At 36.0% G+C, this 14661-nt stretch overlaps 1 protein-coding gene across 2 annotated transcripts in view; it reads left to right on the top strand.

Moving 5' to 3' along the window:
- The window catches only part of LOC127964620 (kalirin), a 200491-nt gene that overhangs the window by 87497 nt on the left and 98333 nt on the right, over positions 1–14661 (top strand). For both annotated transcript variants that reach the window (XM_052564873.1, XM_052564874.1), the window contains exons 10-11: positions 4321–4443; positions 12048–12239. In XM_052564873.1, coding sequence (XP_052420833.1) covers positions 4321–4443; positions 12048–12239 — 315 coding nt within the window. The remainder of the gene's footprint in view (positions 1–4320; positions 4444–12047; positions 12240–14661) is intronic.

The raw sequence follows: 14661 nt of genomic DNA, 5'->3' as shown, positions 1-14661 counted from the left end.
CAGGTTAAACACGCTAAACACTTTAAACACAAACATACAGCTCGGATAAACCTGGATCATTGATTTGAATGAGATATCAACATACTGGATGTTTTCTGAGAGACAGGTTGTTATTATTACCCATATTTGGTGATGTTAGTTTGCCTAACCTTGAAATGTTTGCAATTCTTGAGAAATGGAGGCTGAGAGGTGGCCAAATGTCTTGAAGTGTGCAGTTAAATACGGGTAATGAGTAGGTTGAGTTATTTAGAGTAAATGAACAGACCTCCCACGCTTGTACACATTCAAGCCCTGTTTGTGTACAAATGCTACTAGTTGCAGTTAAAGGAAAAGTTCACCACAAAAATGAGGACTTTAATCCTGAAAACCAAGCGGCAACCCCCTGCTCTCTCTTATGAATCCAACACAGAAGTGACTTCACTTAAACTGTAATTCGACAACTGACTGCTTGAGGCTGGCTGCAAAAGGGAGTCGATCCCGTAGACTCCCCATGTTAAAATGGCCATCTTTAGCAGAAAAAAAAAAACAACTTGGTTAAAAAAATTATTTTGGTCTATATAGCTAATTTTGCCCTTCATGACAACTCTGAGGGGGGTGTTTTTTTATTTTATTTCTTATTATTATTATTATTATTTTATATATTATATATATACATATACAGTATATATATATATATATACATATATATATATATATATATATGTATATATATATATATATATATATATATATATATGTAGATCATCCTTTTTAATGATATTAAGCCTCAAAGTTCTGCATAATTAAGGGCGTGGCCGCTTGAGTGACAAGGCCCACTCCGCCCACTTTGCTCTTCAGAACAGTACGGGTGATGACACAGACACTACATCCATGTTTTTATAGACGGTTTCAACGGCAACAACATTAACAAACGTTACTGCGCATCCGCGCTTTTTTGGCCCTAACTTAACTTCTGGTAGACTTCCAAATAGAATCAATAACAACAGGCAAGTTCCTCTAGAGTAGATTTTTTTTTTTTTTTTTATAACAAACTAAATATGTTTGCTGCATAAATCAGGTGGACTTAATGAAAATGCAAATTAATTATTTCCGAGCAGGAGATCCATAAAGCGCGAGAAATAGAGGTTTCCCCAGTAACAGCTGTAAATAAAGCAGAGCTACTACCCTCACAAACACTGTGTTATCAGGCATATAACATGCAAGTCTTTCTTCAGAAATACAGTGATATAAAAACACCCGTGCCTCGCTTTGATATTTAAACATATAAATGTAAGCAATTATTATTATTAAACGTTCGATCAGTTTTAAAATCATGGCGAGTCTCCAAAAATAAATAAATGTATGGGAAACACATCCCGCAGCACAACCACCTGAGCCCAACTTCAGTCTACTCATCACCTTGACTTTAACTGCGTTTGTAGAAGGCACCGCAGCCAGAACGATATACATAACACAGACCGGAAGTTAATTTAGGGCCAGGCGCGTGCGCCCGATGAAACCGTCTATACAGTCTATGCTGAAAGTGTTCTTTTTTAGAGCTTGAGAGTCAACATTCTGCTAAACATTGGTCTTTATATTCTTTTAGGAGGAATGCTCATTTCTGCATGAGCTGTTTCTTTTTAAAACACTCTTGTGTCTGTTGGCATTCAACACACTGCCCCCCAGAGCTCTTCCTGTGCCCCAGTCTGTGCCCGTTGGGGTTAGTGGTGAATTGGCTGTGGTTAGTAGTGAGTCATGAGGTTATCAGCAGAACACACGAGTGCTCTTGACTCGATTACCTGGGAAACCATGATAACTGCTGTGAATGAGGGCTGTGAGTCATAGCGAGACAGACTGCTTTACACCCATGAGATCCTGGTCCACTGCTATCAGTCTGACATTATACATGTATATCTTAGAGTCGCTCTTTTATACACATACTTAAATTTTCCTGTGTTTTTCTGGTAGAGGTCAAAATGGTTTCTTGCCATTTATTTTAGACCAATGTGTCAGACAAGTTTCTTTATGAAAATGTCATCATTTACAACATTCAGTTGCAATTATTTGGGCAACCCCAAGGTTAAATTAGGTCTTCTTCTTCTGCATAGTTTCAACTAAATAGATCAATTTAGTTATTTAGTTAGTTACAAATTTCAGGTTAGTATAACTATACATTTAGTTGAAGAGTCTTTCTGCTAATCTGAAATTGCTTTTATTTATCTACTGTACATCCCTAATCCTAACCTATACCTAATCAAATGAAAAATTTAAAAAAGTATTTTTATATCACAATTCTACGTTTATATCTTACAAATCTAAAAATGTTCCCCTCACAATTCTGAGAAAGAGAGAGAGAGAAAAAAAAAAAAAGAATTCCGAGATATTACAGAACTGCTAGATGTAAAGTCATAATTTTGAGAAAAAATTCAAAATAGTGAGATGCAAACTGCAAGTCAGAATTGTGAAATGTAAATTCCCAATTATAGGTTTGTAATTTAGAATTATGATATATAAGCTCAGAACTGTGAGGAAAAAAAGTGGGAATTGTAAGATATTCCAAAAAAAGTCAGAAGAAATAAAAGGTTGCAACTATCTTTTTTATGTTGTATAAGTAAGCTATCATAATTTGAAACCATTTTTTTTTACAAAGATTTTTCCTTATCATCATCTTGGACATCATTATTTGTTTTCCCCTAAAACAGGAGAAATTGCAGCAGTTCTGAATGTTTACTAAATACTCCAATCTGTTCAGTTTATTATGTATTTTCCTTGATTATTCCTAGTACTTGATTATTATCATAATTTTGATTTGCTTTATGTAAACAGACATTACAAACACAATCAATAGTTCAATGAAGACAGCACAGATTTCTGGAGTCAATCATCTTGGAAATCACAATGACTGATGGTCGTACACAAATGCCTGATTGTTATTGAATTATAAGTTTATTTATTTGGCCTAGCAGGTGTTTGGACTGATTGATGTAATGGGTGCCATCTGTGAACTCCAGACTGTTGCCTTGAGCAGTCGTATCCTGTGATGGACTCATCATGCAGAGCTATATTTATCTCATCAGTCTCTGTTAATGTGCGTGTGAAAGAAGGAAGCTGTTTTTAGAACATGCACTGGTTGCTTTAATCAATGTAGCCGAAACAAGAACTCATTGACGCAATGAACACGCAAATACACAAGTGAAAGTAGTAGAAGAACCACAGATACCATGACTGTAACTGGGAAAAGTGGTCAGATTCTTTGTTGTAATTCCTAAAGAAAAAAGAAAAAAGAAACTGTAGATACATATTGGTTATATTATTTAACTAACCCATAAGAGCAGACATTTTTGTTTATGTTTTACACCTAGGTACCTGCATAAAATAAAAGTCACTTATGAGATTAATTAAAAGTTTCTCCCTAAACACCAATGAGAACAAATTGAGACTTTTACTTCTCAGATTTTTCTCTGGGAGGAAAATAGCCCACTGATATTGTCTCCTATAGAGTTCAGGAGAAGGATTATAAAGTAGAGGATATTTATCTAGAGGTTTTACATTTAAATGTATTCATTTTGCTTTAGGCATGCTAAATTGAGCAGCAATTGTTGGATCATCAGGACAGAATGAGAGGTAGAGTTGAGTCTCATTAGCATAGCAGTGATATGAAAAGCCATGTTTTTGAATGACAGAAACTAGTGATGCCATGTAGACAGAGAAGAGAAGTGGTCCAAGAACTGAGCCCTGAGGTACCCCAGTAGTTAGATGTTGTGACTTATATGCCTCACCCCTTCAAGTTACTGTACTTTAAGGGAATCTAGGAGAAATATAAAAGACAAAGTTGACATGTAACTTAATCTAAACTGACAACTGCATTATGTCTTCTTTTTATGCGTGTATAAATACATACAGAATATACATAAATACATTAAAAGAAAACAGTTTGTTCTTTGAATATATATTTTTAACCTTTTATCAGTGTTTAGTTTGAGATTGGCAGCAGTACTGGAGCTCTGCATTTTGATTGTGTTGTCTGATTGACAGTTTTATCAGTCTAATCAGAGGATGATTTTGGAATAATGTTCTTGGTAAAATACTGTCCTTAGGGATAAAGATAAAGCTTCTTTGAATCACCTTTGGACAGAAGACCAATGCTGATTGATCACTCTCTCTTCATATGCCCCTGAGAGTATACGATCAGTCACAGGAACTGAGCATTAGCCTGTTTGTGTGTTTTCCTAAATAACCGCCTTTCTATGTGTCACATCAGTATGTGTCTCTTTCAGCTCTGTGTTGTTGTGGTTGTTGTTTTCATGCTCTGAATGGATTGTTTGTGTTTGTATGTTGCAGGTTATTGACTGGATAGAGAATCATGGAGAGGCTTTCCTCAGTAAACACACAGGTGTGGGCAAATCCCTGCACAGAGCCAGAGCCCTGCAGAAACGCCACGATGACTTTGAGGAGGTGGCACAGGTGAGATATCAGCCACATTTGATCAGATTCATCCAAACCAGACATATTCAAGGCAGTCATCATTCTCATCTAAACCACTTATTTTTAGATTGAATGTCCTGACATTGGACCCACTTTATATTAAGTGGCCTTAACTACTATGTACTTACATTTTAATTAATAATTTAGTGAAAAGTACTTATTGTGTACATACATGTTTTTACATTGTACTTATATTTAAAAAAAAATGACATGTAATTACATCTGTATTTAATTTCTGTAATTACATTTATAATTACACTGTTGACCCATACTTTACACCTTAACCCACCCTTAAACTTACCCATACCTCCAACCCTCTCCCTAACCTTACCCCATCCCACCTCAATAGCAGCAAAAGTGTTTTACAATACAATATGAACACAATAAGTACATTGTACTTATTTTTTTATGTAAGTTCATAGTAGTTAAGGCCACCTAATATAAAGTGGGACCCTGACATTTGCCAAATATGGTAACCCATAATCAGATTTGGTGCTCTGCATTCAACCCATCCAAGTGCACACACAACAGTGAGTAGGGAACACACTGTGAACACACACCCGGAGCTGCGGGCAGCTATAGATCCAGCGCCCGGGGAGCAACTGGGGGTTCAGTATCTTGCTCAAGGGCACTTCAGCCATGGGTATTGAGGGTGGAAGAGAGCACTGTTCATTAACTCCCCCCGCCCCAACTACAACTCATGCCATCACCGAGACTCAAACCTGTGACCTTTAGGTTGCAAATCCAACTCTAACCATTAGGCCACCGCTGCCCCATCCTTGAATCATTCAGTTAGATCCATCCAAAAACAATTAAATACAGAGTTTATCAGACAATGTGTGCAATTTTGAATTTTTTTATTTTTTATTTAATAGTCAATTAAGTAATCACGTTTATTTAACAGACAACCCTGAAATAACAAGTAAAAAGTAATATATAAATTTTTCAATTGAAATGAAAACTCAGATTAACATGGAAGAGATGTAATTTATCGCTTATCATGGTGTGCCTAGTTTAGTCACAGTCTAACAGTACAACTGGAATCAGATGCTGACAAATGTAAGCCTGAGTCTTATGTGTCTCACTGGCACACATCTGCTGTGACTTCTGCCATTCAAATACATTGTTTCTATCATGAGCATTTCACATACTGCACAAATCTCAAACAGACCCCACTAGCCACAAGAAGACAATCCTCTCGATAATTACAGGAAGAGTCTTTTAATGCATGTCCCTTTAGTGACATTTTCTCAAATTATGTTGTGAAGATGTCAGCATATAGGTGGTAGCGCAGCGAACATACGAGCTTCAGAGGACAGCACACACTTCAGCTCCATCAAAAGAGCTTCACAGATGGTTTCCTTTACTGGATGGGCCATGAGTCCAGAAGATATTGTATACTTTGACTATAAAGTAGTTTCAAATGACTCAATATTACAGTTCATCCTAAGCACTTGTAATTAATATTGACACTGGATGTATTTTGTTGTTGTAGACTCATCTCTGGAGAAAGTTTTATGGAAATACTAGTCGCTTTTTGGGTATGCAAAAGAGATATGTATTTTCAGGCTGTTGCTTCTAAGTTGCACTCAAGACAAAGGCCAAGTAAACCTATTTGAATGTTGATTTTATTGGTACAAGCCTCCCTAATTTTGTGTTGTTGAACAAAGAAAGCAACTGGACTACTGGACTTGTTGATTCTCCTTTTTATGGCTTGTATAGCAGGATGATGCATTAAGGACATATTTCACACTATTCTAGATTTTTAGTTCACTTCTAATATTAGTCAAGGTTTATAGCACTAAAACAGCCGTAATTCAATTAGTCATGACTGTTATACACCACTAAGAATTAAAAAAATTCCTGTTTTTGCTGCTTTAACATTAAGACTTCTGTATGTAAACAATCTCTATTGTGATTGGATAACCTCGACGTTCTAGTGTCATTGTACTCTTTTGCAGTCAAGATCCCCAAGTCAAAATACATTAATTTTCTATGGTGAAACTGATTTTTAGTCTTTCAAAAGAGACTTACCATAATATATTAAATTAAATATTATTTGCCATCATATAAGTATTATTATCATTATTACATTTATTCAGTGAGGATGGATTAAATTGATAAAAAGAAACATTTTTAATGTTTTTTATTTTATTTTTATTTTTATTTGACATTGATTATAATAAAAAAAATGTTTATTGAGCTGCAATTAGAATTAATTGTAAAGGATCATGAAGACTGGAGTAATGATGCTGAACATTCAGCTTTAACATCACAGGAATAAATTACATTTCAAAATATTTTTAAAAAAATCGCTTTTTTTTTTTTTTTTTTTTTTTTTTTTTTTATAAATGCAGCCTTTGCGAGCATAAGATACTTTGTTCACAGATTAGTTTATGTGACTAATTCTCACTATTAACTATTAACCTATGACTTTTGCCTCAATAAACTTCGAGTTTGCTGCATATTAATAGTTAATACGATTATTTTAAGTTGTTAAGTTTAGGTATGGTTTAGGGTTAATGACACTAAAATATTGTCATGCAGAATAAATAATATGTGCTTTATAAGTGCTAATAAACAGCCAATATTCTAGTAATATGCATGCTAATAAGCAGCTAGTTAATAGTGAGAATTGGTCCCTAAACTAAAGTTTTACTGAGACAAATTGTAAGCCATGTTGACCAAATTACCAGTGAAGAACTACATAACCCATAATCTAAAATTAACCATTCGGGGTGTTTTCGGAACTTTAATTACAGCTCTCAACTTGTAGTTAGAAGCACAGTTTCATGCGGACATCAAGAAATCATGCTTGATGACATGACATCACATGATTAATTAGTAGAAGTTAATACTTCACCACATGTACATGCATAATATAATCAATCATAGTTCTATATTGTTGAACCAATGTGGTTTGAATGACAGAGATGTGACCATGTTCGGGAAAAAGTTATGACCAGCTAGTTAGTTTCTACAGCGATGCATCGTCCTACACTTGTTAAGCAGTGAATTACTTCATTGTACGGGAAACAGAAAATGTTAGAATCTTACTACTCAATGCTCCCATGTACAAACCTGACTCCAAAAAAGTCGGGACAGTGTACAAATTGTGAGTAAAAAAGGAATCGAATAATTTAGAAATCTCATAAAGTTATATTTTATTCACAATAGAATATAGATAACATATCAGATGTTGAAAGTAAGACATTTTGAAATGCCATGCCAAATATTAGATTATTTTGGATTTCATGAGAGCTACACATTCCAAAAAAGTTGAGACAGGTAGCAATAAGAGGCTGGAAAAGTTAAATGTACATATAAGGAAAAGCCGGAGGACCAATTTGCAACTTATTAGGTCAATTGGGAACATGATTGGGTATAAAAAGAGCCTCTCACAGTGGCAGTGTCTCTCAGAAGTCAAGATGGGCAGAGGATCACCAGTTCCCCCAAAGCTGCGGTGAAAAATAGTGGAGCAATATCAGGAAGGAGTTGCTCAGAGAAAAATTGCAAAGAGTTTGAAGTTATCATCATATACAGTGAATAATATCATCCAAAGATTCAGAGAATCTGGAACAATCTCTGTGCGTAAGGGTCAAGGCCGGAAAACCATACTGGATGACTGTGATCTACAGGCCCTTAGACGGCACTGCATCACATACAAGAATGCTACTGTAATGGAAATCATAACATGGGCTCAGGAATACTTCCAGAAAACACTGTCGGTGAACACAATCCACCGTTTCATTCGCCGTTGCTGGCTAAAACTCTATAGGTAAAAAAAGAAGCCATATCTAAACATGATCCAGAAGCACAGGTGTTTTCTCTGGGCCAAGGCTCATTTAAAATGGACCGTGGCAAAGTGGAAAACTGTTCTGTGTCAGACGAATCAAAATTTGAAGTTCTTTTTGGAAAACTGGGACGCTATGTCACCTGGACTAAAGAGTACCAGGACAACCCAAGTTGTTACCAGCACTCAGTTCAGAAGCCTGCATCTCTGATGGTATGGGGATGCATGAGTGTGTGTGGCATTGGCAGCTTACACATCTGGAAATGCACCATCAATGCTGAAAGGTATATCCAAGTTCTAGAACAACTTATGCTCCCATCCAGACATCGTCTCTTTCAGAGAAGACCTTGCATTTTCCAGCATGACAATGCCAGACCACATACTGCATCAATTACAACATCATGGCTGTGTAGAAGAAGGATCCGGGTACTGAAATGGCCAGCCTGCAGTCCAGATCACTCATATAAAACATTTGGTGCATCATAAAGAGGAAGATGTGACAAAGAAGACCTAAGACAGTTGAGCAACTAGAAGCCTGTATTAGACAAGAATGGGACAACATTACTATTCCTAAACTTGAGCAACTTGTCTCCTCCGTCCCCAGACGTTTGCAGACTGTTATAAAAAGAAGAGAGGATGCCACACAGTGGTAAACATGGCCTTGTCCCAACTTTTTTGAGATGTGTTGATGCCATGAAATTTAAAATCAACTTATTTTTCCCTTAAAATAATAAATGTTTTCAGTTTAAACATTTGATATGTCATCTATGTTGTATTCTGAATAAAATATTGACATTTGAAACTTCCACATCATTGCATTCTGTTTTTATTCACAGTTTGTACAGTGTCCCAAATTTTTTGGAATCGGGTTTGTACAAACTAGACAAATTTGAATAGATCTCACACCTTTTGTCATTTTAAATAGGATTAGATCCTGCTGAACTGATAGTTTTTAAACAAAGTGATGTTAAATATATAGCACAATATTAATCTGACAGCGCACCGAAGAGATGAAGATCACTGGACACTAAGACCTGCCTCTCACATCCTCATAATTCCCCTGAGAATAATTCATAATATCCCAGATGACAGATCGTGAGTCTCAGTGTCATGAGAAGGGCTCGAGACAATCTGACTCCGTCTAAATAAGCCAAAGGGATTTGTTTTGGCTCAGCCATTATTGGAAACCAGCGAGACATATGCAGCTTTTGTTATTCTGACATCTGCTTATCAGACATATAATATCCAAGAACAGACTGATGAAGATGAAGAGCTGAGACTAAAACACCTCTAGACACTTTCAGGCCAAATGCTGCTGGAGTGAGTGATTCATGTCTAATTTGTCTTAGGTATGTACATGTGTGTTTGTGTGTGTGTCATCAAGAGGAAATCAGGAATGTTGCATATACTGTATAATAGATTTTTAGTGCTATTAACCCCAAACCAATCCCTAGTGTATCTTAAAGCTGAAATATATCACTCGATGTGGAAAAAACTGTCGCTAGTTCTCAGCTTTTTTACTGTTATATTATTAGACAAGTTTATGGATTACTGTATGTACAGAAAACGAAGGAAAAATGAAGATTCACTTCATCAATCAACTTAGATAGCACTGACTCAGTAACACCTATATTACAGGATGAAAGGAGTTATGCAAATCCTCTCACATCGTGATGTAGACATGTGGGGGCGTGTTAGAATGAGCCGTTTTAGGAGGGTGTGGTTGACTCTTAACTTTTAAAAAATGTATAAAGTCTCTTTGGATTTGAGTCTTTGCAACTTTACAGATCTCACTCCATAAAGAAAGGAAAAATCTAATTGCATCATATGACCCCTTTAATTAACTACTTGTACTTACAATATGGTTAGAGTTAGGACTATGGTTAGGTTTAAGGTTACTTGCGTGCAATTATGCATAATTAATTACTATTATAATATTAAGTACATGTAACATGTTACCAAAAACACTTCTGTTATAAACTTGAGAGAAATTAACTCTGAACTAGTATATCTGCAAGGCTGTATTCATGCGTACTCAGCTAATATTTGCCAGTGAAACAGATTCAATCTCTCACAAGAAATGAAATGTTGTAACTGTGTTTAATGAAGGATTGAATCCCTCTGGAGCTGTGAATGTGTTGTCGTTCTCCACAGTCACAGCAGTTGAATACATATGTTATTATCTCATGTTAATTAGCAACCTCTCCTGACAGTGCCTTACCTTGTGTCTCACAGAGAGGAACAGTGGGGTCTAGATGCTCCTTTCCCAGAAGCCAGTGCGCCTCTATGCCTCTGTTTTTTGGCTGTGTTAGGGCCACAGGGTGATAATCCATGATAAGTGTTTGTTCTGATGGGGTTCGTGCTGATTGTCCTTGTGAGGCATTAAATGTGTCTTGGCTTTTCAGCAGTGCTGTATTATAGAGACCAATTCTTACTATTAACTAGTTGCTTATTAGCATGCCCATTAATAATATATTAGTTGTTTATTAGTACTTATAAGACACATATTCTGGATGACTGTATTCAATGTCCATAATCCTACCCAATACATAAACTTAACAAAAACCTTACTAACTATTATTGAGCAGCAAATTAGTACTTTATTGAGGCAAAAGTCATAGTTAATGGTATGTTAATAGGTAGAATTGGACCTTAAAATAAAGTGTGACAAATTACAAATTTAATTAAATCTATGCATTTAGCAGACGCTTTTATCCAAAGCGTCTTACAGTGCATTCAGGCTGTCAATTTTTACATGTTCGCGGGGAATCGAACCCCCAACCTTGCGCTTGATAAAGCAATGCTCCACTAATTGAGCTACATCAACACTGTATATGTATATGTACAGTTAGGTCAATACACTGTATATATTTGGACACAGGCACAATTTTTATTATTTTAGCTGTTTGTCAAAACATATTCAAGGTATACAGTTATATAATGAATATGAGCTCAATGTGATTAACAGCATTCGTTGAAATACAATTTTGTATCAGTGGAATAAAAATATGAGTAAATTATCATTTTAATTACTGCAAGAACTTATGAGTAGGGCTGCACGATGTGTTGTTTAAGCATCGATATCGCGATGTACGAATCCACGATAGTCACATCGCAGGATGTGGGATGTAGGCTGCCATAGTTGATCCGTTATTCATTAACTGTACAGGCCAGCTGCTCCTGGCCCTTGACCAATGTGATTCGCGGAGAGCGTGAGAGAGAGAGCGCGCGAGAGAGGGAAAGAGAAAGAGAGAGAGTGCGACAAACAATAAGAGCGCTGTCTTGCTCTCTCTCCCTCGCATATATTAATCAATTGACACGATGGTGTCGAATCCTTTAAAATGAGAATTTAAATCTGCTCACCCCATTTTTGTTAGTAAGAAAAAATTTGATTAGATTTCATATCGCAATATATATCGCAGAAAATTTAAATATCGCAATGTCATTTTTTCCCAATATCATGCAGCCCTACTTATGAGTAACTTTATAAGTATATCTTGAACTAAATTACAACACTAACTTTGAAACACTGACACCATTATTATTGAACTGAATTCAATCAAACTGAACTGAGCTAAGTAATGAATCCATTGTCTTCTTTAGAGCTGAAATTGATTTGTTTCATAACTGATTCATTTTACAACAGTAGCACTGTTGTTCTTTTTTATTGCTGTGAAGCTGGTTTGAAACAATCTGCATTGTATAAAGCACTATCTAATGAAATGTATCTGTATCTGAATGTAAAGAGTCATTGATCGAGTTTTGCCTTGTCTTCTCTCTCCCGGACCAGAACACCTACACTAATGCAGATAAACTCCTGGAGGCGGCCGAGCAGTTGGCCCAGACGGGCGAGTGTGACCCCGAGGAGATCTATAAGGCGGCGCGGCACCTGGAGGTCCGGATCCAGGACTTCGTCAGGAGAGTGGAACAAAGAAAACTCTTGCTGGACATGTCCGTCTCCTTCCACACACACACTAAAGAGGTAAGACTGACACACATGCCAGGTGGATTACAGAGGAATGCTGGGAGGTTTTGCTGAGCAGTGCCAGATGTGCTAGAAGACCTCTCCAGATGCCAATCAGGACCTTGTGTGAAATGTTAAATGCTTTTGCCATTACGTAATTCATGACATGTTTAAGGCACTTTGCTGCAGCAGTCAATAGCCGTGATTATTAGTGATTTATTATGCAGTAATGTGACATCACGCTACATCCATCACCTCATGCACCCTGCGTTTGAGAAGGACAGAGAGTGTAAATATGTTGGAGGGTTAAGTGGCACAATCCATCTTTCTGGGGGGTTTGGTGCTGCGCTTGTCTCATGGAGCTCTAGCGTGAGCTATAGTTTTGTTGATGTATGGTGATCGTAGGAGTGTGGTTTTCTCACGACTGACTCTGATGTCCTGATATCACTCGCTCTCTCTGTGGAGACTAAGATCTTGTAAAACGCTAATTTATTTCAAGGTGAATAACAAAATGCTTAATGTATGCTTATGCATAAGCATCCTTACTGAATACAAGTTTTCCTCTCTATAAGAATTCATTCTAATATGCTGATTTGGTGCTCAAGAAATATGTCTTATTAAGGGTTCAGAGCTTGCTCTTTTATATTTTCATAATAGACTTAATGAAGTTCATTGATTTAGTTCTCACTCAGTAAGTATCAACTTTAGCCCTATTCAGATGGTAATTGTTCCTCATGTGGATGCCTGTAACAATTAATTAACATGGCACCTCAGCTATAAAACTCAGATTCTTATAAATATCAAACTTGGATTCAGTAACACAGTAAAGATGCAAGTTGTGTGATCCTATGAGGACTGCACGGCTCACGTGGCCAGTCACATTATTATCTGCTTTAATAAAAATATCATATGAAATAATGAGAATAAATGGATATTTAATAATATCCTATTAATTAATTAATTATACAATCTTCTGTTTAAAAAAAATGAAAATAGATATGCTATAATTAATGGTGAGAGAGAAACCCCAACATCCTTGATTCGGAGAGCAATAAAATCACAGAATAGCTCCTGTAAATGTTAAAAATAGTTTGCATCCCCATGATAAACAATTACTGTCCGAATTGGGTTTTGTTTCTCCTCAAATTTAAAAAATAACAGGCCGTAAGTCCTTTGTTAATATACATATTTTAGAGTGCTTATTTGTCATATGGTGTAGCATATGAAAATAGAAACAGAGTATTTGCCAGTTTTAATGTTTATTTATCTTTTTACATTCTTATGTAATACATATGTTATTACCTTGTAATAAATCAACTAACTGTAGTTCTAGTAAGTGGTACACATGTAAGACTCGGCCTTGCTCATTAGCTGCTATCTGTTTGGATTTTTTTGTTTGGTTAAATGTGTTACAGTAGTGTTTATACTCAACACATTCCATTTCACAGCTGTTTGTGTGTGTTGAGAGTAAAAAGCGCTACATTATATGAGCTGACACTAACATCAGCGGTTCTTGGCTAAAAGAGGTTCTCCTGCAGGCCAAACATTTACAATGTTTCACACTGGCCTGGAGAGTTTCTCCACCGTCCTACTGAAAGAGGTCACAGCACATGCCCTCAGAAGTGCTCAGGTTTAGCAGCATTCCAGAAACACTTCATTTCAGCCGGGAAACCCACACACACTCTTAAGATCAGTGTGAGGTGAAGGCAGACTCTGTAAATGGTTTTGACAGAGAACAAACTCGGCAGGCATATTATACAACTTGAGCAGTTGTATAATATACCTTGATAGTACACATACACTGTAAAAAAATGACCGTGGATTTAACAGTAAAAAGCTGTAAAAATGCTACAGTAAAAACCCGTTCAATGATTAACGGTAAATGTCCCTACTATTTATGGTGAAAAACTGTTTTGGAAAATACATGCTATTTTACAGTAGAATACCATTTTTGGAATTAAAAAAAGAATGTATAATTTACAGTAAATAACTGTAAATTGACATCCCCAGAGCTTCCTGCATTTCAAATTTGATGTTTGTTTTTTGTTTTTCTATAAACTGATTCTTCTTAGTTTTTTTATTTTTATTTTTTATTTTTTTCTTATCACTTGAGTACGTTAAGGTTGTATGTTACATCTAATGTTGTTAAATGAATGTTTATTGCATTATTAAAGTTTCATGTGTGTCACCATGATGGTGTTATTTCTATATATCTTATTATTTAAAAGCTGCTTGTGATAGGCTGTGGTTCATCGTATGACTCCCATCAGCACCTGCTTTTGGTGATTATTAGTGTATTACAAAGTTGCAAAACAGATTTCATAACTTCAGTAGATTGGTATATTTACATTGTATCAGTTAATGAAATTATGGTATTTAACTGTGAATTTAAGGTAAAACCGTAAAACCAAAAATGCTGCTACCATATATGTATATATTC

The sequence above is a fragment of the Carassius gibelio genome, chromosome B9, assembly GCF_023724105.1.
Source record: "Carassius gibelio isolate Cgi1373 ecotype wild population from Czech Republic chromosome B9, carGib1.2-hapl.c, whole genome shotgun sequence".
Classification (NCBI taxonomy): domain Eukaryota; kingdom Metazoa; phylum Chordata; class Actinopteri; order Cypriniformes; family Cyprinidae; genus Carassius; species Carassius gibelio.
Note: the sequence above shows the minus strand (reverse complement) of the source record. Positions and strands in the feature narration are given on the sequence as shown.